Source organism: Protopterus annectens, chromosome 11.part0, assembly GCF_019279795.1.
Source record: "Protopterus annectens isolate FY-2018-M chromosome 11.part0, PAN1.0, whole genome shotgun sequence".
In the NCBI taxonomy this organism is placed as follows: Eukaryota; Metazoa; Chordata; order Ceratodontiformes; family Protopteridae; genus Protopterus; species Protopterus annectens.
The window spans coordinates 285,051,991-285,077,411 of NC_056745.1; the positions used below are offsets into that span (position 1 = coordinate 285,051,991).

The window sequence follows — 25,421 nt, forward strand, 5'->3', positions numbered from 1 at the left end:
CCAAAGACAACTGTGGAACGGGACTGCATAACCCCACTCACATGACCAAAAATAATGTATGTGATAATTTCTGGGATGTAGGAATGTACCCACAAAAAGTTAACACCGTGGCACTGCTGACAAGAACTGGCACAGAGAGAGAGAACACAGAGTTGCAGAAAAAAAGAGGTCAATGCTAAAAACAAATTTGGGAAAGAAAGAAAGACTATGGAAGCATGCATGCATCTAAAGATCAAGAATGGAAGAAAATGTGTAGCACAGAGGTGAGTATAAAATATCCAAATACTTCACATAAGTCAGATATTTTAAATAGTAAGCTACTTCAAAAAAGGATGGGATGGAATGAAAATAAATCTGGAATGCGTGTGTGTCTGGGGTATAATAAATAAAATATCTGGTACTCTTGTGTTTTACAGTGCCAGGTATTTAATTATATCCCAGACCCACATATATATCTTTTTTTTTTTGGGGGGGGGGGGGGGTAGTTTTCTGTGTATATTACCATTTGCCATTGATTTCAGTGTTTTTTCCCAGTCAGCTCCTATTGACCATCAGCACACTTCCCTGGCCACCTAATTGGCTTATTTGTTCTCCTTCGGCCGCCAGAGGTAAGGGTTGGGCAGATCAAGGATAGAGCAATATAATGCTGGCAGACAGATTTTTAAGCTCTAACTCCCCTATTTTGTTCCAGGCTTGCCACAGGTATTCTCTGCCACTGACAATGTGGGTAACATGCATATCTGGAGTTCCAGCTTCAAGAAGTATGCGATGGAGCACTATGAGGCCAAGGTTCTGCCTCTAGGGTAGCTCATTACTTCCTCAGTGACCCCATCTCCTCTAGCCTGGTGTGCACCATCTATCGTGTTTTCCAATAACACTATTAACACAGCAGCTACACAGGCCCCATCCTTCCACCCAGACAGAGAGGCAAGAATGAACAGCCTTTTTGTTCCTTTCCTTCCATTCACTGGTTCCTCTAGTGCCTATTAATCAAATCTAAGTCATCTGGGTACTAATCAGGTTTCTTTCCCCCCTTCGTCATGCAGCTGACAGTTTAATGGAATGCAGCCTTACTGTACTAGTTTTAACTTTTTTGGTTTGGAGAATTACCAGTATAGTGTTTAGGGTTCTCTGAATAGATGACAAGTATCAGTATCAGTTTCATTTATTTATTTTAGATCAGTTATGTTACATGCCTTTAGTGTGCTGTGTTACGGTTGCAGTCAGTGAAGGTTCTGTGAATAAGGTGTGGTAGTTTTTCTAGGTTCTCTTTGTTCAGTATTTTTTGGTAGGTAGATTTTATTTTAATGACTTTCTTGCATGGAATCAAGTTTGTTAAACTCATGGAGCTGCTACAGCCCGACACTGTGGGGAGCTGACTGGGTTTGTGACATGGCGATATAGTCAGCAGTCTTATGTTGGATTTATGGCAAGCTGTGGATGTGGCTTCAGCAGTTTGAATTAGCAGAATGACTTGGTGTTTGAAATCCTTTTGTAGTGTGTGCTTCCCATTATGTTTCTGGGGATATGTGTGTATTCAAGTTAAGAGTTTTCTGTTTGTTTTACCTTCTTACTTTTGTGATGACGTTTTCATTGAGCGGATTTGTATAAGGAATGTTTATTTATCAAAGAGGTCTTAAGGTTTTATTAGGATTGCAGTAGATAGCTCAGAATTATTACTTTACTAATTTTACTTTTATGTTTATGTATATAGATACACACTCACCCACCCATATGTTACTACATGTACAGGCATGTGATAATGTAAATACATATTTTATAACATAGGATTGGGGAAGTTACTTGTGTGTGTGTGTGTGTGTGTGTGTGTGTGTGCCTTTGTCTTTCTTTTATTACTGTTGGTTTGTTCACTATGGCTGAGTATTTGCTTACGCATGAGTGCATTTCTACTGTGATATTGTGTTACATTTGTGGATTTTTTACTATTGTCTACTATTGTACTTCATGTATTGTGGAATTGTTTGAGTACTTGCTTAGGTTGATTTATGCAAGTGTGTGGGCCCTGCTTATGGGTGTTGTGTATACTGTAGCTAGTGCTGGTTCTGTCCAGTGGTTGCACTTTTCACACTGTGTTGCACAACTGTGCATACTTTATGTTGAAGATGTGTGTTATGGTGTGTGATTACTGATTTATAATATAATGTAAACAAACAATTTATTGTATAAGGTAGAGTAGTTTCTATGGTTTCAGTCTTTTATTTTGTAGTTTAGCATACTGCAGCTTTAATTGTCTCTTATTAGTTACTCAGGCTCTTAAAAGTAGGTATGATGTACTATACATGATTATTTCACTGTAATTATTTATTCTGGAATGTTGAACTGCCCTGTTCCTTTACTTAATGCCCCCTCCTCTCTTTTGTGACAAGGCTGACCATACAGCCTCACCTCCACTGGTCTGTTTATTCCCCAGAAGTAAGATCCTCATAGCTCATCTTTTTCTCATTAGGGTTTGAGTCGAGTAGCAAGAGTGGGCCAGCATCTACCGTGAAGAATGGTTGGGGGGGGGGGGGCAGGTCAAAAGGCATACAAATTTGTATTAGGGATGTTTACTTGCTTATTTAATTTTATGGTGGGAGGGGGTATTAGAATTGTAGCAGTTAGCGCCAGTGAAATTAGTAGTTTATTAAATTTACTTTTTTATGTATGCATACCTGTATACATATGTTACTGTAAGCATAGGATAATGAAATACATATCTTATCAGCCTTCATACAGATTTTGTACCAAGTAAATTGAGAACAGCTGCAATTATTCTCCTGCATAAGTGAGGACCATCCACAGACCCAGGCAATTAAATCTGACCAGCCTCATATGCAAAGCCATGGAAAGATTTATCACTGAACTAATCAATAAAGACATAGGAAACTTCCAAACACTGGACCAGTTTCAGTTTGGATTCATCAAGGGCAGCTCATGTTTACTCATCCTAGTAAACTTATTTGAAAAGGTCACTAAAGCAATGCATGAAGGCAAAAAAAAAGAAGTTATGTTCTTACCATAACGTTCCATGTGAGTTGTTCATCTCGCCTTTGTTCTTACACGCGTGTACAGAGCCGATCCATCGGCTCCGAGTCGGCCGCTTTCCAAGCTCAAGAACTTTCAGTAGCTCGAGGCACAGTACCTATCCCATGATGCTCTCTGACTAACCCTCAGATCTAGTTTGCTGAATCCAGCAACAAAGGAACAGCCTAACATACCCTAAATGTCAATATGTGTATATATAAAAAAACATATAAAAACATATATGTACAGTTAACCACAGGAAGAAGTCTGGTAGAAGTAAAGGACAGCAGACAAACCAAACCAGACCTCCAGTTGTAACCAGTCTTCAAGAACCCGGAGGGGGATGGAGGGTGGGAAATGTAAGAACAAATGCGAGATGAACAACTCACATGGAACGTTATGGTAAGAACATAACTTCTTTATGTGAAGTTGTTCAATCTCGCCATTTGTTCTTACACGTGGGTAGCGTCCCAAGCACCCAAACCCTGGGTGGCTCATGTGAGTACATTCCTGAGAACAGTGGAAACAAAGGAAGCTCTGTCCCTGGAGGCCCTACCCACTTTGTAATGAATGATAAATGTATGTGGTTTTAACCAAGTGGCGGCTGCACAAATGGTGTCCAAAGGCAAACGAGCTGGTGAGCTACAGATGTGGATACCGCCCTAGTGGAATGAGCTTTCACCTTATATTCTAAGGTCTGATTAGTTGAAGAATATACAAACTTTATGCAAGCTGATAACCATTTAGACAAGGTAACTTTAGACACTGATAGCCCTTTTTTGTTGTCAGCGTAGGAGACAAAAAGCTGTTCAGATTTTCTAAAATCCTTTGTTCTGTCCAAGCAAAATCTCGTCTGTGGACATCAAGTTTATGTAGCATATACTCCATTTTATTAGAATGATGTCTGAAAAAAGTGGGCAACTCAATAGACTGATTCAGATTAGTCTCGGAGCAGACCTTCAGAAGAAAAGTGGGATTTGTCCTGAGAGACACTATCAGGAAAAAATACCAAGTAAGGGGAAAGAGCTTAAAGTTCAGAAACTCTACGAGCTGAAGTAATAGCCACCAAAAATAATGTTTTCCAACATATGAACTTCAAGGGGAAAGAGGATGCAAGCTCAAAGGGGGGAAGCATCAGTTGAGATAATATTAAATTTAGGTTCCATGGTGCAACTGGTTGTCTGATGGGTGGCCTTAGGTGATGAGTCCCTTTCAAAAAACGCTTTACATAATCTGTGTGACACAGGATTAGACCCTTCAATCCCCAAGTGAAAATTAGATATAGCGGCTAATTGAACAGAGGCCGCTGCAGCACCTTCCTGAAAAATCGTTCTGAGAAATTCCAGAACCCTATCAAGAGGGGCAACATAGGGATCAATATCGCGTTGAGAGGCCCAGTAAACAAAAATAGAAGTTATGTCCTTACCATAACGTTCCATGTGGAGTGTTCATCTCGCCTTTGTTCTTACACATGGGTTCGGAGCCGATCCTCGGCTCCGTGTCGGCCGCTTGCAAGCTCTGCATCGAGAAGAAGCTCGAGACAACCTAATACCCACAATCCCCCTCTGCCTTTACCTCAGATCTAGTTTGCAAGCAAACCAGCAGTCAGAGAGAGCACACTCATGCCAAAAATTACATAAAGCAAGAAATCATCTATATATATATATATATATATATATATATATATATATATATACACATGTACATCATCCATATACAACACTGCAAAAGCAGGAGGAGAATACTCCAGACCAGGCACCAAATTGAACGTTCTTCCTGAGGGTGGGAGGGTGGGAATGTAAGAACAAAGGCGAGATGAACACTCCACATGGAACGTTATGGTAAGGACATAACTTCTATATGTGAGAGTGTTCAATCTCGCCGTTTGTTCTTACACATGGGTAGCGTCCCTAGCTCCATGCTCCTGAGGAACTCACGGGAGAACGTTCTTGAGCACAGTGGAACCGAAGGTTGCCCTGTCCCTAGAAACCCTGTCCACTTTGTAATGAGAGATGAATGTATGTGGTTTAGCCCAAGTAGCAGCCGCACAAATCGTGTCTAATGGTAGGCGAGCTGCATGAGCCAGGGATGTAGACACTGATCTTGTAGAATGTCCTTTAGGTTTGACAGATAAAGTTTGATTTGAAGAATCATAAACGTATATAATACAATCAGTTAGCCATTTGGAAAGAGTTCGTTTAGTAACCGCTACACCTTTCCTGCTGTCAGCAAAGGCTACAAAAAGTTGATCAGATTTCCTGTGATCCTTTGTTCTATCCAAATAAAACCCGAGTTGTCTATGGACATCCAATTTGTGTAACATATACTCTAACTTATTAGAGTGATTCTTGAAAAAGGTAGGTAATTCAATGGACTGATTAATGTTATTGGCAGAGCAAACTTTGGGGAGAAAGGATGGATTAGTGCGAAGAGATACTCTGTCAGAGTGAAAGATCAAATGAGGGTGTTTAATAGAAAGAGCCTGAAGCTCAGACACTCGCCTAGCGGATGTAATGGCTACCAAGAAGAGAGTCTTCCACGATAAATACTTCAATGGGCAAGAGGAGGCTGGTTCAAAAGGGGGCAACATCAATTTAGATAGTAAAAGATTCAGATTCCAAGGTGATGTAGGAGTTCTAACTGGTGGTCTAATATGGAAAGATCCTTTTAAAAAGGCTTTACAAAGTCTGTGAGCCATAATAGGTGCCCCACATTCTTCCACAAGAAAGTTGGAAATGGCAGCCAATTGCACTCTTAAAGTGGCGGGAGAAGCTCCTTGATGGAACAATTCTGTTTAGAACTCCAAGATCTTGTTTAACGGAGCTATGACAGGGTCCAAATGATGTGAATTTGCCCAGAAGACAAAACGCTTCCATTTACTAAAGTAGGTCTTTGTAGTGGAAGCTTTATGAGAAGCCACTAGTATATTCTGAACTGCCGGTGTAAGAGAATCAGACCTGGCTAAAAAGGGAAGCGGAGCAGCCAAGCTGCTAGATGGAGTGATTCGAGAGAGGGGTGAGGAACTCCTGACGAGTGAGTCAGTAGATCTGGCTCTGGGTCCAGAATCCAAGGTCCCCGAATGCGGTGTTGCAAAAGAAAGGGGAACCAAATTTGACGAGGCCAGAATGGGGCAATGAGGATTATCGTCCTTTGAAGGTTGTTGGCTTTCTGCAGAAACTTTGCAATCAGGGGAAAGGGAGGAAAAGCGCACAGGAGACCCGGGGCCAATCGTGCACCAGCGCGTCCCTGGGGACTTCCCCTGGAGGGGGTAATAGGGCAAAGTAGCTCCTGCATTTGGCGTTCATTGGAGACGCAAAAAGATCGCAGGAAGGCTGGCCCCACTTGCGAAAAATCGTCTTCGCAACTGACTGTTTGAGGGACCACTCGTGAGGCAACAGGATTGCTCTGCTCAGCCTGTCGGCTATGACGTTGGATGACCCCGGGATGTGCGTTGCGATCAGAAAGCGACCCATGGACTCCGCCCATTGCCAAATTCTCATGGCCTCTCTGCATAGCTGATAAGACCTGGTTCCCCTTGCTTGTTTATGTACCAGACTACAGACATGTTGTCTGTCTGAACTGCAATAGTCCCTAGAGGAAGAAGGGGAGCAAAGTGTTGCAACGCTAGAAACACTGCCCTCAACTCTAGAACATTGATGTGCAGATTGTACTCTAAATTGGTCCATTCGCCTTGGACTGTCTGTCCCTGAAAGATGCCCCCCCACCCTATCAGGGAAGTGTCCGTGGTTACCGTAGCTGTCGGCGTGGGTAGCACAAATGGTCTTCCGCTGGAAAGGTTGCAAGTCTGAAGCCACCAGGCCAGATGTGATTTGCATGTGTTTGTAATCAGAATTTCGTGTGTCAGAGGTAGCTGTTGGAACGACCATTGTGCAAACAGTAGCCATTGTAGAACTCTCATGTGCAGTCTTCCCAATGGTATCGCAATGAGAGAAGCTGCCATGAGACCCAAGACCTTCAGAACCAGTTTTGCTGGGGATTTTCTGGATGACAGAAGGAGAGAAATGTGGCTTTGTAGTGAGGCTATCCTTTCTGGAGGGAGCCTTAGAATTAAATGATGCGTATCTAATTCCGCTCCTATGAATAAGATATGCTGTGATGGCTGTAGTAAAGATTTTTCAAATTTACGGAAATTCGAGGTGAACACAAAGTTGTAGTGTGTAATCCCTGGCCTGTATCAGTTGACGCCGGGTGGTGGCAGAAAGGAGCCAGTCGTCCAGATACGGAAACACCTGGAATCCTAGGCGTCTCAGATGAGACGCTACCACTGCCATGCATTTGGTGAAAACCCTGGGGGCTGAGGTCAGACCAAAGGGCAGGGCTCGAAACTGATAGTGACTGGCTCCCAGCCGGAAGCGCAAATGATCTCTGGACGCCCTGGCCATTTTGATGTGGTAGTATGCGTCCTTCAGATCTATTGAGCACATCCAGTCGTCCTTCTGTAAGAATGGAAGGATCGATTGAAGCGTGACCATTCGGAACTTTTCTTTCTTGACGAAGGTGTTGAGGTTGCTTAGGTCCAGAATCGGCCTCCAGTCCCCTGTCTTCTTTGGAACTAAAAAGAACCTTGAGTAAGTTCCAAATCCTATTTGGTCCGCTGGGACTGGTTGGATGCCTCTTTTTTCTAGCAGCTTTGAAATTTCTATAGCTGCTGGGTCTCGCAGATGGGGCGGCACATCTGGGAGTCTTCTCTTTGGAATGGGAGTGGATAGAAAGGGTATTCTGTAACCTCTGGTAACCACGCTTTTTACCCAGTTGTCTGTAGTAAGATTTTGCCAGGCCTGAGGGTATAAAGCTAAGCGACCCCCGACTGCCTCCAGAGCAGGACAGTCGGGCCTCCTCTCAGGAGTGCTGGAAAGGTTTCCCAGGGGGTGTATCCCTGTCACCTTGGTTTTGCGGACCCCCTTTGCCGCCAGGGCGGCGTCTTCCACCTCTGCCCCCTCCTCTGCCTCTAGAGGGGGCATCACCCTGCGTGCCTGGGAAAGATCCTTGGGGTTTTCGAAACCACATTTTTCCACCGCGTTGCCCTTTGGGGTACGGTCTGGATGGGGTGGAAAAATGGACTCCGACAGCAGACAGAGTCTTTCCCTCCTGTTCACACCGGGTAAGGGTCTCCTTTACTTTGGGGCCAAAGAGAGTGGCACCATCAAATGGGGCGTTAGTAAAGGAAGACTTGAAGGCTTCCGCAAATGAACATAAGCGCATCCAGGATTGTCTACGAAGAGCAATCGCTGAAGCTGCTGCCCTACTTGATCCTTCGGCTGCGTATGAGATCAGCCTCATGGATGAGTTAACAATGGATGTAAGGGTATTGAGATGTGCTGTAACTTTCTCTGAAACAGCAGCATCTGTAGTACCCTGGAGGGTATCTCCCAACTCTTTGATTAGATCCCTCTGTAGACGTGTAAAGTGAGTCAAATAGTTCAGGGATCGCATAGAAAAAGCCGCTGAACTAAAAATGCGCTTCCCGTACCTGTCCATAGTCCTAGAATCTTTGTTAGGCGGATGGACAGATGAGGAAGATTCCGACATCTCCTTTTTCGTGGCCGCTGCCACCACCATAGCGTCCACTGGAACTACCTTTGTGAGGTAAGCCTTGTTTTGGGGTGCAGTTATATACTTATTAGGCTTTCTAGGGACTGGTTCCACCATGTCAGGTGTCTCCCACGCCCTTCGAGCAATCAGCTCCATTAACTCATCGAAGGGCGGAGTGACCCAGGAGGAGGAAGGGCGAGCACCGAATGCCTTCAGCAAGACTGACTCATCCTCAGAAGGGGGAAAGGACTGCCAATCACCTCTCTGTTTTAGGATCTCCAAGATGTCAGCAAAAGAGACATCCTCTGAAGGTGACTTTGGGGACCCTTCTGACTCATCCAAGTCAGTGTCCGATGTCAATGATTCTTGTGGAGAATCTAAGTGCCTCCTCTTACACAATCTTTTCCTAGGGACTTCTTCGGGGGGAGCATCCGAAGAAGCCTCCGAGGAAGAGGGGGCACCCTCCAGGGGTGGCTGAGACACCGGTGCTCGACGCTTGGATGTGGCCGTTGGTGCAGAGGAGGATAACGGTCCTTTATGGGGAGGAGAGGCTGCTTCTACTGATGTGGTTGTCTGAGTAGACAAGACCTTCCTTATGAGATCGAAGGCCCCCGGGTCCCGAGCCAAGGTATCTCCCGGTTCCGAAGAAATGGGGAGAATCCCCAAAACAGGCACCGAAGGTATCGACCCCGAGGACGGAACCGAATCGATCCGAGCCGAGGCCCCGAGAGGGAGAGTCGGAACCGAAACATCGGTTCAACTCTCGGTCCCGGAACCAAGGATGGATCTTCGGCTCCGAGACTCCGGTACCGGATCCGACGGAGTCGAGGTGAACGGAGCCGACCGAGAAAAAGACGGTTCTGGCACCGAGGGCTCCACAATCAGTAGATCAGCCTCTTCCGGCTCCAAAGACTGGACAGGTCTCGGAGGAGGAACAGATGGAGATAATGGAAGGCCTTCAAGTCTCGACACCAATTGGGTGGAAACCGAGATAAGTTTGGATAAGGCCGTATTCTCCAGTAACTTCTGCACCACGCGGTCAACATCGGTGTCGGAGAGGGGCCTGGAAGAACGGGTCGAAGGAATCGAAGACGGAGCCGACCTCAACAGTGTCGGGGGAGGGAGCTCCATCACCGGTTCCAAGACTCGAGGCTCGGACACTGACAACAGTTGAACACTCGGCCCCGAGGTCTGTGGAACCGGTGATCGAACCTTAACCGAAGAGCTCGGAGCCGATGACTTGGGCTCCGACGTCTTCGATTCCTTCGAGGATTTGGATGCCTGGTCTGAAGCATCCAGAGCCTCTTGAAAGGAAGGTTTCAATAAACCCCTATCCATGAGTTTCCTGCGCCTGTCATGACCCTCCCACTGAAAGAATGACAAATAGAGCAGTCTTCTTGCAGATGGAGAGGGCCAAGACAGTAGACGCAGGAAGTATGATTGTCAGTTACTGACATTTTTTGCCCACATTGGCAACACTTAAATCCAGATTTAGTCTTCTCAGACATCTTAAAGTTAATGTGGTAAAAAGGGTTAGAAGTCAAGTCCAGGTAGTAAGTCAAATCCGGTGAAATTGTCAAATCCAGTTAAAGAAAAAAAAAAAATGTCTATCCAGTTGTCAAATCAGAAAGGGGTGGTAGGCCCCGAGGGAAACTCTAATAAGTTTAAAGTTAAACTTAAACGGAACCGAGAATTCCTCAACCGAACCACACACACACACTTAGTCACTAAACAAAGTTTACAGAAGAAATTTAGTAGAAATAACAAGAAAAAAATTCTTAATCTTAGCTTTAGTTGTTCGAGCTCGACCCAGTGATGCGAATGCAGCAGCGGCAAACTAGATCTGAGGTAAAGGCAGAGGGGGATTGTGGGTATTAGGTTGTCTCGAGCTTCTTCTCGATGCAGAGCTTGCAAGCGGCCGACACGGAGCCGAGGATCGGCTCCGAACCCATGTGTAAGAACAAACGGCGAGACTGAACACTCTCACATCATTTCCATTTACTACTGTACAGTTTCCTAGTGGAGACTTTATGAGAGGAAACCAGAATATCTTGAACTTTGGAAGACAGATTATATGACCTGGCTAGGTTGGGAAGTGGAGCAGCCAAGCTGTCAGTTTGAAGAACTGAAGAGAGGGGTGAAGAACTCCTGACGAATGCGTAAGAAGGTCTGGCACTGGGTCCAGAAACCAAGGTTCTTCCAGCTGGTATTGATGAAGAAAGGGGAACCATATCTGCAGAGGTCAAAAAGGGGCTATCAGAATAACTGTCCTTCCTGAGCCCTTTGCTTTCATCGAGAATCTGGGAATCAGTAGGGTTGGAGGAAAGGCATAAAGCAGACCTGAGGGCCAATCGTGCACAAGTAAATCCCTGGGACTGTCCCCCGGTGGTGGGTTGAGAGCAAAGTAGCTTCTGCATTTGGCATTCATCGGAAATGCAAATAGGTCGCAGCAAGGCTGGCCCCATCTGCGGAATATCCTTTCTGCCACATTTTGTTTGAGGGACCACTCGTGGGGTAACAAAATCGCTCTGCTCAGTTTGTCCGCTATCACGTTGGATTTCTCCAGGATGTGTGTTGCTACTAGAAAGCGCCTGGTGGATACAGCCCACTTCTAAATCCTCAAAGCTTTTTGGCATAAGGGGTACCATTTGATTCCCCCGTTTGTTGATATACCAGACTATCGACATGTTGTCTGTCTGAATCGCAATCATCCTCTGAGGTAGAGAGTCGTGAAAGTGCTGCAATGCTAAAAGCATTGCTCTCAACTCCAGGACGTTGATGTGCAAATGACATTCCATCTCTGACCAGGTGCCTTGGCCAGTCTTTCCCTGAAAAAGCCCCACCCTATCAGGGAAGCGTCCGTGGATACTGGAGGGGGTAATATAAACGGTCGACCTACTGTCACCTGGTGGCTGTTCAACCACCAGAGAAGGTCTCTCTTCCAAACATCTGTCAACAGAATCTTGAATGACATCGGGAGCTGTTGGTAGGACCACTGGGTGAAAAGCAACCATTGGAGTATCCTCATGTGCATCTGGCCCAGAGGTACTGCTATGAGGGAAGCTGCCATTGTGCCTAAGAGTTTTAACACCTGAGAAGCAGGTACTTTCTTTTCGTGTAAAAAGCATGACACGACTTCTTAGAGAAGTGACTCTTTCTAGAGGTAATCTGACCAGGGCGGTGGTGGTGTCTAGGTCTGCTCCGATAAATGAGATATGCTGTGATGGTAATAAAGCAGATTTTTCAAAATTTATGGTTATTCCTAACCGAGAACAGAGATTGATCATATGATCTCTGGACTGAATGAATTGATGCCTGGTGGTGGTGGTGGTGGATAGGAGCCAGTCGTCCAGATACGGAAACACAAGGAATCCTAGATGCCTCAGGTGAGCCGTAACTACTGCCATACATTTGGTGAACACTCTGGGGGCTGTAGTGAGACCAAAGGGCAGAGCTCGAAATTGGTAATGACAGGCCTACAGCTGGAAACGCAGGTGATCTCTGGATGGTCTGGCCATTTTGATGTGGTAGTACGCATCCTTGAGATCTAAAGAGCACATCCAATCGCCCATTCCCAGGAATGGGAGTATCGACTGAAGCGTGACCATATGGAACTTCTCCTCCTTTACGAATGTATTGGGTTTGCTGAGGTCTAAAATGGACCAGCAGTCCCCCATTTTCTTTGGAACTAAAAGGAATATGGAGTAAGTTCTGGATCCTATCTGGTCCGCCAGGACTGGCTGGATGACTCTTTTTTTCTAGCAGGTTTTGGATTTCTGTGACTGCTTGATTCCTCAGACTGGATGGAACATCTGGGATTCTTTTTGTGGGTAACGGGGGTTCTACAAAGGGAATGAGGTAACCTCTGGTAACTATGTTTTGTACCCAAGAATCTGAAGTAATTCCTAGCCAGGTGTCTGGGTACAAGGCCAAGCGACCCCCGACTGCCTCCAGAGTAGGACAGTCGGGCCTCCTCTCAGGTGTGCTGATAGGGCTTGCCAGGAAACTGCACCCTGTCACCCTGGTTCTGCAGACCCCCTCTGCCGCCAAAGCGGCATCTTCCATTATTGCCTCCTCCTCTGCCCCTGAAGGGGGGTTCACTACGTGTGTTCTGGAAAGCTCCTTGGGACTTCTGGAACCACATTTTTCCACCTCTTTGCCCTTTGGGGTATGGTCTAGTAGGGGTGGAAAAACGGACTCCTATGGCAGATAGAGTCTTTCCTTCCTGCTCACACCTAGTGAGGGTCTCCTTGACTTTAGGCCCAAACAATGAAGAGCCATCAAATGATCAAATGGGGTACTGACAAAGGAAGACTTGAAGGCTTCCACAAAGGAAGACTTGAAGGCTTCCACACAGGAAGACTTGAAGGCTTCCACTAAGGAAGACGTGAAGGCTTCCACAAAGGAACACAAGCGCATCCAGGACAGTCTCCGCAGAGCAATCGCTAAACCTGCTGCTCGACTTGATCCCTCGGCTGCATAAGAAATGAGCCGCATGGATGAGTTAACAGAATTAAGGGTAGAAAGCTGAGCTGTAACCTTTTCCGAAATAGCCTCATCTGTGTTACCCTTTAGAGTATCTCCGAGTTCTTGAAGGAGATCTCGTTGAAGGCGAGTAAAATGGGTCAAGTAGTTAAGCGATCTCAAGGCAAATGTCGCAGAACTAAAAATGTGTTTCCCTTATCTGTCCATCGTCCTGGAATCTTTATTAAGAGGATGGACAGTAGAGGAAGTCTCTGACATCTCTTTCTTGGTGGCCGCCGCCACCACCATGGCATCAACAGGGACTCCTTTGGTGAGGAACGATTTCTCTTGAGGGGCAGTGATGAATTTATTGGGCCTCCGAGGGACTGGTTCCATGGTGTCAGGGGACTCCCACGCCCTTCAAGAGACCACATCCATTAGTTCATTGAAGGGCGGAGTAACCCAGGAGGTGGAGGGCTGAGACCCAAAGGCCTTCAGGAGCACTGACTCATCCTCAGTAGGGCGAATAGACTGCCAGTCGCCCCTCTGCTTAAGTATTTCTAAGATGTCTGCAAAGGAGACATCCTTCGAGGGGGACCATGGGAACCCTTACGATTCCTCTAAGTCTGTGTCTGATGTCAAGGATTCCTGAGGGGAATCCAAATGCCTCCTCTTGCAGAGTCTCTTTCTGGGAACTTCATCAGTGGGGGCAGCTGGTGAAGTTTCAGTAGGGCAGGGTTCACCCAAAGGAGATACCTGAGGCTCTGGGTCTCGACGCTTAGTAGGTGCTTTAGACAAAGAGGCATCTTCATCTTCAGGGAGGAAGAGGAGAGACTTGTAGTGTGGGTCTGAACAGACAACACGCTCCTCATGGCATCAAAGGCCCCGGACTCTCGGCCCGAGGTGGCCACCGGTTCCAAGGAAGACTGAGGCCTCGCAGGTGCCGAGACCGAGGGCTCCAAACCAGAGGATGGAGCCAAGCTCACCTGCACTGAAGCCCTGAGGAGAAGTGTCGGAACCGATGAGTCGGTTCGACTCTCCCCCCCGGAACCGACAAGAGAGTATTGGATCCGAGACTCTTCGGATGGCACCTAAGAAGGTCAGGGTTTGTGGAACTGAAGTCACTGGAACAGGACTCTGCTCCACGGGTTCCACAACCATCATATCTTCCGGCTCCGAAGGCCTGGGTAGGCTTGGAGGAGGAGTAGTCACAGGCAATGGGGCGGGAACATGGCTCGAACCCAGTTGGGATGAAGCAAAGAGCAGTTTAGCCAATGCCTGGTTCTCCAAGAGCCTCTGCACCACACGGTCCACATCAATATCTGACATCCTTGAAGAGTGTGTCGAAGGGGCCGAAGAAGCTACAAACCTAAGTATCGGAGATTTTCAAGTCTCCGATACCGGCTCCAAAATCAAAGGTTGGCTCCGAATCATCAGTTCAGCACACGGTTCCGAAGACCTAGGAACCGGTGACCGCACCTTAACAGAGGTGCTCGGAGCCGAAGACTTAGGCTCCGAGGACACCCGAGACGACTTCGACCCTTTCGAAGATTTGGAGGTCTGGTCGGACTTGTCCAAAGCTTATTGAAACTCAGGGGTTGAGACCTCAATCAATTTGTTTCCTACGTCTCTCTAACAGAACTCTGCCACTAAAAGAGTGGCAGATGGAACAATCCTCCTGCAAATGGAGAGGTCCCAAACAATAAACACAAGAAATGTGGTTATCTGTTATTGACATTTTTTGGCCACAGTCACATCTTTTAAATCCAGACTTTTGCTTTTGGTCAGCCGTCATGTCCAGGAGAAAGCACAATTATCAGATCCCTGATAATATCAAGTACACTAGTACTATCCAATCACAAGAAGATAAACACAGAGAAAACACAATTATCAGATCCCTGATAACATAAAGTACAACAGTACAATCCAATAATAATATAATAATCAAAAAACAATCTTGCCAAAAAGTGGGATAGGAGAAAAGATAGATCCCTGTACAACTATAGTAAAGAATGTAACCAGCTGAAGAGAGGGCAAGGCCCAAGAGCAAATCGCTCCAATCAAACACACTAAGCAGGGATAAAGCCCTATAAAAAGATAGTATAAACAAGAGGATACTGGTAGAAAAACAGATATATATATATATATATATATATAAAAGGTAAACTTAGCTGTAGAAATACTTCTTAATAAACCTTCACTGGCTCGAGCACAATGAAGACTTGCGATCCGTTGCAACAGCAAACTAGATCGGAGGTTAGTCAGACAGCATCATGGGATAGGTACTGTGCCTCGAGCTACTGAAAGATCTTGTGCTTGGAAAGTGGCCGACTCGGAGCCGTACCCGTTGTAAGAACAAACGGTGAGATTGAACAACTTTACATCACTACACACCACAAACCCTGACCTGGCCAAGGCTTTTAACACAATTTCCCACTCATAGTAGAAAAGCTAAATAAACAAGGAATAAACTCCTTCATCAACCAATAGACTGCCAACTGTCTCGCAGATAGGATGCAGGAGATCAAATAAGGGAAATTACTTCCGCAGAGAGACCAGTCACCAGTGAAGTCCCCCAGGGTTCGATGCTGGGGCCTCTTCTGTTTGGTATCTACTTCTCTAAAATAAAAGCCAATATCACGCAGCTCTGGCTGACTAAGTTTGCAGATGACTGCAAGCCAGGAGCAGTTAATGACACCCCAAATGACAGTCACCCAGCAGAAAGGTTTGTCCTAAACAAATAGCTGGTGCCAGAATCATGGACTGAAACTAAATGCTGAAATATACATTATTGTATCCTTGGGAAGTTGTCTTCCCCATGGAATTATCACACTGACAACACACCCATAAGAGCTGTTAGGGATCTGGGAACTGATGTAGACAGTGACCCAACTTCGACAAACATGCATTATTTGAAGTAAGAAAGCCCTTTAATATTGCACAGCTTAAAAACAGAGGAAATGTGACTAGAGTTAGTGATGTCATTGGTCCCCCTTACTCAGCCCTCATTAGGCCAGTCATTTGAGTATAATGCCCCCTTAGGCATATACTTGTCAAGACACATGCAAATGGAATGCCCACCGACATACCTTACTATAAGGATCTTCTTCTTTCGGCTTTTCCCGGTTAGGGGTCACCACAGCGGAACTCTGGTCCGCTAATGATTGGCAGTAGATTTTTTTTTTTTCGGGTGCTGAGGTGCCAGCTCGATGCCCAACCTTCAACGAAGGCACGCCCATTCTACGCATCTCTTTCGAACTCCACTCGACTGTGGTGAGGACATGCAGACTCCACGCACCTTACTATAAGGATAAAAGGTCTAAACAATATGTCCTACATGGATGGGCTCAAAGCCAAGTCACTCTACTCAGTATCCTACAGACTGCTAACAGGTGACCTGTGTCTGGCATACAAGGCATCCTCCAACAATACTGAAAGACCTACTGCACATCAGTACACTAAATGGCATCAGAAATATTTGGTCCAGGGTTCTAAACCTCTTCTACAACATCAACAGAATGAGGTTCTAAACCTCTTCTGTAACATCAACAGAATGGTTTAGAGGGATTGGAATATCTTGCAGAGGACACCACACTGCTCTGGAACAGACACCCATCCATATAAAACAAAGCTCATCCCCGGGCATATTCAAGCGCAACTTAAATGTAAGGGTGGATAATAAAAAATTTACCGCCAAGAATGTCCCCTTTATTATTAATGGATAGAGGCAACTCTTAAAATACTTTATCCCATGCATGGGTCCCCTCAAATTACCTATGGTATGATTACATTTATTCTCACTAAAGGTATCATAATTATCAACCATGGGCTAGGTTAATTCAGACACCAAAAAGGAAACTGTTGGGGCTTAAAATGGCCCACAACAGAGCAGCTAGTCTAGTACTTGCCTATGAACTTTGATTTAAGTGGAGGTGCATACATTTTTTTAATTTTTAGTACTGCTGTTGGTTTGGGCACTACAGTTGCATATGTTCCTGTGTTAGAGTGTGCTTGTATTGTGATACTGTGTTATACATGTGAATTTGTTTTATGCTTGAGTACGGTTGTGCTTCATGTACTGTGGTATTGTTCAGTTACTTGTTTAGGATGATTTATGTAAATGCATGTGGGTCTATTTATGAGTGTTGCAGTCAGTGCTTGTTCTGTGCTGCAACTGGACTGTTCACCCTGTGTTATGTGACTGTGTATATGTTATTTTGGAGATGTGTATATTACTGTTTGTGCTACTCTGTCTTTAGTGAAAGCTTAATGTAGTATACTGGGAGTGTATTTTTGGGGATTAATTTTAGCACTTGTGGCACAAACTTAAGTTACATTACTTATTTAAAGCACAGTATAAACATTCAACAATTCAAGATATTAAGTGTATTAGTTTCTGTGATTCAGTCTTATTCTGTAGTTCAGGGTTGTGCAGCTTTATCATTCTCTTTCTAGTTAATTAGGTTCTTAAACGTATGCATGATCTACAGTCTAGGATTATTTCACTGAATTACTTACTTATTTTGGAATTTTGAACTGCCCTGTTTTTGTATTTAAAAATACTTTTTTTTTTGCTCCCATTAACATGGCTAACCATTCAGCTTCACTCCCATTCACCCAATCAGCTTGTTTATTCCCCCTCAGGTAAGAGATGAGCAGAAAGAGGGGGCCATCATTCACAATGGAGAATGGTGGAGTCCCCCTTAAGGCTCTAGCCATGCTTACTGTGTGTGCTTGTTATATCCAAGGGGTGGTGTGCAACAGACGTGTGAGGGGCATGTCTTCAGCTTTTACAAGAAGCAAACTTCCACTGCCCTGTCCCTATGAAGACAAAGCACCTCCAGTGATCCCCAGTATCCACTGGGAATTCTACACAAAGTTGTCACTGAAGGTGTGCACTCCCCAAAATCTCTGACTTACACCAATGCCAACAGCCTCCACCTTATCTTTTTCTCACTTATTCATAACCACATCTTCTGAAATCCAACAGTCTCACTCTGGTTCTTGTCTCGAGCAAAGCTAGCTTTTTTTCATATTCTTTTATCCATTGTGGTTACGTATGGTTGCAATTTACTCTGTTAAATATGGCATTCTAGCCATATAATGAGTTTTGATTTTTTTTAATTGCACTAATCAGACTAAAGAGGGCTGCTTTGCCAAGTTTAGTGATGCATCCTCCATATAGTTACTATATGTATCACCTTCAAGATTTCTGTATCTTGAAGTTTGGAGCATAATATCACATGCTTCAGTCCTGGTCTCTGAATATATATCATGAGCTGGCATTTTCAACAAAAATCACAAATGTGGTCCTTTAAAATTCAAGAAAAATGTTTGCCTTTTATTTATTTATTTTTTTCATACACAGGTGTACCTGATTGTTTTGCTTTTCTTTTGATTTTTTTCAATTAATTCTATTTTTTTAGTAAATTATAGTGTTTTTGTATTACTGCACACAGAGTTTATTAGCAGTTGTTTGGTGTTACTTGTTGTGGCACAGATCTATATGGTTTATCAATACTGTGCTGTTGTGCAGGTGTTCATGCTGATCACGGTCGTAAACTTGGTATTACTATGCGATGTTACATGCTAAAACTGCTGTTGTTTTGCAGACCTGTCTCTGCAGTTTACAGGGATAGAGCTCAGTCTGCAACACAGATGACCAAAATTCAATTAACAGCATGGGTGAAGAGCAAGGAGTATGCAAGGTGATTTTTTTTTATCTGTGCATCTGCATGGGAGGAAGGATTTGGTGGCTCTCCAGCCATTCTCTCTGCTGCTTTAGGGGCAGGTAAATGGTGATCCTGACAGCGAGACCACAGTTATGGGAGGAGCATGGCTAATCAAACCAGGATCCCAGTGGCTCTTGCAGGGCACAGTGTGTACGATCCTGCTTGGGGAGCACTGGCAGTGATGTGGTTACATATTTCACCACCAAGGAGGCTGAATTAGGGATCTACAACAAAAATCCTGTCATGGCCGCCATACTGACGGCCATACCATGGATCACTCTCATCAGTTTGGGGAAGAAATGTCCATAACAGAGGTTTGATGGTTAGCAAGCATGGAGACATAAAAAGGCAAAAACTGTTATTTTCTGTTTTTACTGGTGCTTTATATATACTGATACTAACTGTGCAACTTTTATGCTTTGTTCGGTGGTGTTTTGTGTGTCTGTGTGTGCTGCTGTTGTGTAATTTAGGTTTTGTAGGTTTGCTAATCTCAATTTTTTTCCAACTGAATTGAATGGTAGGACACACTTCATTTATATGTAATATTAGCCTGCATTATTACTTGAGTTTTCTTTAGTTTCTGATGCCTGTTGTATGCATGTTTTTTTTTTCTTGAATGTTTAATTTTTCAAATGCATTTTGTCACTGTAGTCTGTGGGAATTGCTATCCATTAAAGTGCATGAACATTATTACTCATTGTGGTGTAGAACGTGCTTGATTTGTCAGGATGATGTAACCAACATACAAATATTTATTTATTTATTTACTAACTCAAACTAAACAGGGCACTGAGGACCACGAACACACAGAGGTATAATGTACTAAAAACTTTTATTAAAAAGTATACATGCCTTAACAAATCACCTCATTTTCATCCCTTTCAATCAGGACTTCATCAGATAATGAACACCACACACACACATGCTATATCATAAAAATCAATCACGGAAATTATCCAATCACTTAATTAACCCACATTAATTATATCAAAAAGTGAAATAACCATTTGTTCAAAAGAAACATATTTAGTGAATAAGAAAAGGAAAATGTAGAACAAATATAATAAGCTAATACAATTCAATCCACCTAATACAATAATAAAAATTATTTAATACAGCTCAATCCACCTAATACAATAATAAAAGTTATTAATAAAAAACTTTCCACCCTAGTGTTCGAATGTAAAAATATAAATGTAAAACACATTCCTTAGTAAATGTTCAGATGCCATCTAGTGGTACATATTCAACACTAAAAAAAATGTTCCCAGTGGCAATAAGGCTCAAGTCATTTTCCATTAAAGTGTATGAACTCATTATGCCATACCAGGATGTAGACCAAGCTTGATTTGTCAGGATGATGTAACCAACATACACATATTTATGTATTTTATTTATCCTAGTGCCCATGATAGTACAAATTGGGACTAGACCTCTTTTCCGCAGTGGCTTGGGACATTTTGTTTTAGTATATATGCCTTGGAATACACGTTTAACTTGGCATCTTTCTGGGGTGGTTCAAGCTTGGCATAAATGTAATTAACAGGCATGAGAACACACAGATATAAAAAGCGATAAGGTATATTCATTCCTTCTAGTCCTTTCGAATACTGGTATATATGAACCAAATGCCAAAAGAATCAAATCTATATACAAGTTTTAAACAAATGGTTCATTATAATAAAAGGAAAAACAAGAACCATCTTTATAACAACCAATATTTTGTCTTGCATCTAAGCTAAAATTTTGTAAAACACTGACTTAAAATTAAAGAAATAAAACTTACTTAGCTGCAGCTCTTCGAGGTTTCTTTTTCCTCAGATTGTTTGATTCTACAGTGTTTCCAGATTCTTCCTCTTCCTCCTTCATTGTTGCATCTTCTTCTGCATCTTCCATTGGCTCTACACTACTTTTCTTTCTTAGATCCTGGCTTGGCGCTACCAATAAATCACTGCAGTAGTACTCATTGCTGAAAAAAAAAAACAGAAAACATAAACCTAGCTACTTTTTTTTTTTTTTTTTTTTTACAGTAAACCATGAGGTATATAATGCAGAAAACTGTACCTAGGTAAGAGGACCACTTACATCTTCACACTGTCAAAATATCTTGGGGGGGGGGGGGGCCTTCACCAGATACCAGAAACTCAAGACAGTTTTTAGGAACATAATGGATTTATTAAGCAACATGACTTTGAGCATTTCCTCAGTTTTGTAGTTTCTTGACAGCACAGGAAACGTGGCTTTATAACTACGGGGTGATGGGATCTCTTCTTCAAAGGTTCAAATAGGCCTACATTTTATGCAATGCGTTATTTCTTTTTTTTTTTTTTTTTGAATTATCTAAATTTATTTTTAGCTTCTGATGAATGGGAAAGGACAAGGTGCCTTAGTAGAGGAGTGACTCCTGCTGTCTCTTATTGAGATTATCAACTAGGATCAGTAAGTCCTAGCGAAGACAGACCATGCCTTCCTTTAAAAGGAACATACAGAATAAGTTCATGCCCAGTGCCTACAACCCTAGTCAAATCATCTTGACAATCCAAACAGATGGTTACTGAAAAAACTACATGAAGAGCTGTACACAGGATCTGAAAGCAGCCTCTCTCTTTGAGCCCAGACTTCAAAAGGTCCCTGCACTTCCCCAGTATCAATCCCATTAGGAAGGATGGAACAAGAAGATATGAGATGCAGAGTTGAGAGTCTTAAGCCCCAGTGTGGCAAAGGACAATTACTTCTTGCCCCTCGTACCTCTCAACTGCCCAGATTTTTCAGTCATATCTTTGGTCTGTCAATACAAAAAAAACATGTTTTTTCTCACAAATCACTATGGATTAAAGTCTACAAACTATTAGCACACAGTTGAGTTTCAGAATTGATATCCTTCAAAAATGCAAGTTAACACAAAAACTATTATTCTAGCTGCTTTCTAAGTTTGTAAGAGCAATATTTGAAATCTGCACAAATTTTTGAGCTTTTCTCTTGCAATTACATTAGGCTTTGTCCAGATTTCTTGCCTTAAGAGGTTGAGAGGTATGCTTGCTCCACACATATCAAGTTGCAACTGCACTGCTAGGCAACACAGGAAAGAGAGACTGTGGTCTCCTGGGCCACTGTTCACCTACGAAGACCACAGAGGATCCAACCTTGGGATGCTTAGACAGGCCAATACTTGGCACATGCCTTTTTATTTTACTATTTTTATTTATTTAAGATTTGTTTACCAGGAAAGTACGACTGGACACAGGTCCTTTTTCAGCGGAGGCCCAGGGAGAAAAGCTCCATGACTAACAGTAAATTTTAATGCACACATTACAATAATCAATAAAGTATAAAGTACACAAATTGTAGTACACATAAGAAAATACAAATTTGTTACATCTTGACAACAAAACCTAGGCTTTGAACATAGCTAGTACTATTTGTAAAGTATGACTTATGTCAAGACATAAGGTTAAGACAGGCTGGTAGGAGTAAAGGATTAAACACCGTGGAAGAAGACGGATATGGTTGGGGTATACTGTGATATATCAGAGCATTCGTGAGGGGTTAGTACAGGAACATAGCCTCTTATTTTTAGAAAAGCTTTAAGTGATAAGCTTAAGTGATGGTTTAAAATGGTTAGTGGATGAGACTGGGAGAATGGAGTTAGGGAAGAGAGTTCCATATACGAGATATATTGCTGGAGAATAAAGATTCCCCTGCAGTGTTGTTGGCCTTGGACATGGTGAGTGAGTTCTTATTGTTAGAGCGAAGTGGTCTGCTGGAACTGTAAGGAAGGATGAGATTTTGTAGTGCAGGGGTTATGGTTGGTTGTGTTACAATTTTGTGAGTTAGAGAGAGTTGGTTGTAAGGAATAATGTTGGGAAGATCAAGCCAGTGTAATATCCTTAAAGCTGTACAATGATGTGTTCTATATGGGCATTCAGATGCAAGCTTAGCAATTTTACTGTAACATGCTCTCTAAGTCAGTTTTGCAAAGATTAGTTAAAATTGGGGAGGTATATAGTAGAGTGGAGAGCAGATCAGCTTGTGCTAATGCCATTTTGGTCAGGAACCTGAACCTTTTGTGCCTATATAGACTTCCAAGTTTCTTATGGACTTTTTATATTGTGAGGGAGACATGTAAGTCAAATTTTAGGTTATTGTCTATTTCCATTCTAAGAAGCTTTGTATGGGTTGTTGGGGAGATGACAGTATTGTCTTTGGCAATTATGTTAAATGGTGGGCATGAGATAGATGTCTTGTTAGGTTCGAAGAGTAATAATTTATTTTTGTTTGGGTTCAGGATTAGATGGGCATTGGCTAACCATGTTTCAACAGAAGTGAAAGATTCCTGTGTTTGAGAATGAAGAGCTGATAGAGAAGTGGCAGCACATATAAGTGTTGATTCGTCTGCATACTGTATTATAGAACCATGTGGAGTAGCTGTGTGTGTTGATTATTAGTGAAGAGGAAGAAAAGGAGAGGACCCAAGATAGATCCTTGAGGGACACCAATGGATAACGGAAGGTGTGGAGATAGGTCGCCCTGCCATAGAACAGACTGTTGACAGCCAGATAAATAGTTATGAAACCAAGCTGTGGCAGATGGTGAAAAGGATAGTTCAGTTAGTACATCTATTAGTTTGGAATGGGAGATCATATCAACCTTTTGATAGGTCTAGAAAGATGGCAGATACAAAGCTGTTGTTATGCCTGTGATGGTTTTTAATATTAGTGAAGGATAAGAAAGCTGTAGTGGTACTATGCGATGGACGAAACCCATCCTGAGTGTTTGAGAGAAGGTTATTTGTTAGTAAGAATTTCATGACCTGGAGATGAATACACCTATCAAGTAGCTTAGAAAGCGGTGAAAGAATAGCAATTGGCTGATAGTTTGTCAGTTCTGTGGTAGGTCCCCCTTAATGAAGTGGGATTACATGGGAAATTTCCCACAGTTGAGGGACCTTGTTTTCGAGAATGTATCTATTTATAAGGATTGATACTGGGAAGGCTATAGACTCGGCTGCAATTTTCAGGTATTCACTGGGTAAGTTATCTATGGCAAGTGTAGTTAGGTTTTTGTTTCTGGAGTTTTTTTTTTTTTTGTAGTGGCTGTAGGAACTAGGAAGAAAGAATGAGGCATTGCTGATTGTAGACTTGGCTGGTTTGTTATCAGGAGTAAGGGTTTGCTGCTTGGAAAGGGCAATTACAGATTCAGTAAAATGTTTGTTAAAATGGTAGCTATGCTATCAGAATTGTTGTGGATGTTTGGGGTTGATGTAGTAGACTTTCCTGGGTGAAGGACTGAGTTTATAGCTGCCCAGAGTTTTTGAGGGTTTTCTGATATGTTTTGAATGTTATGACAGAAATTTATTTTATCCTGTTTTTTTTTTTTGACTAATTTCTAAGCTCCTGATACTGCTGTTTAGAAACTACTGTGATAGTCTTGCACCACAGTTCCCTGGCTTTATATCTAGTTTTCAGAAGGGCCTTAGTGTCTCTGCTTAGCCAGGGGGCATAGTCTGATTTTACTCTGATGGTTCTAACAGGGGCACGTGTATTTAATATACATGCCTTCTTGGGGACAACCACACTAACACAGTGAGGGTGTCGCCCTGCTTTCAATATACATGTCTTCTTGGGGACAGCCACACTAACACAGTGAGGGTACTGCCATGCCTTCAAGAAAATACCCTTATAGGACAAATTTAAGGGGAGGCAAAACCAGGCTGTCCAACAGTTCTTTACTCATAAGGGACACAAGAAAGGATGGGGACCAAAACACACAAGACTTTATGAGCTGTAAGGATCCCCAAAGGAGAGGCCATTATACACACAACAGTGGCACTCAGGGATAAAGCCCCGCCTACAGCTCAGGCTACCTGAAGTTGACCAAAGGCTTTGGTACTTAACGACAAAGGCATAAAAGATCAGGGTGCACACATCCTTACTGCCAGGCTTGCACTTCTGCTCTAATGATATGGTCTCTCCTGGACAGCAGAGGCCTGCCATGATGGAAACCATGTTGTTACAGCTTCTTATAGCTTTATCAGCTCACTTTAAGATTTTGTCTGTATGTTGCACCCTTTTTCTTCTGTCCACAGATCTTATAGCTTCAATGTTTTTGTAACTGTGTCTACCACCTTGCTGCTGTACCTAAAGCTGATTCATTGCACTGGCACCTTCCTTACTTACCTAAAAATTCTGTATCTCCTCTTTATCTGAGTTTGTGGATTAATTTCCAGTAAGTCCCTCAACTCATCCCTGTCATTTTTATTGACATACTGGACCTCTAATTCCGTCATGACTTTATGCAGCCTGGAATGCTGCACCCTTACATGGACAATGTCATGCCTCAAAAATACAATAGCTCCACCCTGGTCATTGATGAATTCACGTCTTTTCTTCTCTGCACATTCAGCCATTTTGCAATATAACATTCAAACCTTACATATATGGTACACAGTTTTCAACAGTGCTCTGTCAATAAGATCTGAACAGTTAACCTCCTAAAACACTCTACTTGATAAATATTAATGTTGAAATATTCTCCCCCACTGCTATACTTCTTATGATCTCTTCTACAACTTATCTGACCAAAAGGAAAACTTGAATTCTGACCACACTCAACCTGGTACGGAATACAAAGTACAGTTGTGTACCTACC

At 43.1% G+C, this 25,421-nt stretch overlaps 1 protein-coding gene across 1 annotated transcript in view; it reads right to left on the reverse strand.

The window, feature by feature from the left end:
• UTP20 (UTP20 small subunit processome component) overlaps positions 1–25,421 on the reverse strand; it is a gene marked incomplete in the record, with an annotated part of 2,478,305 nt that overhangs the window by 1,217,157 nt on the left and 1,235,727 nt on the right. The window contains 1 exon segment of the mRNA XM_044087776.1: positions 20,560–20,742. Coding sequence (XP_043943711.1) covers positions 20,560–20,742 — 183 coding nt within the window.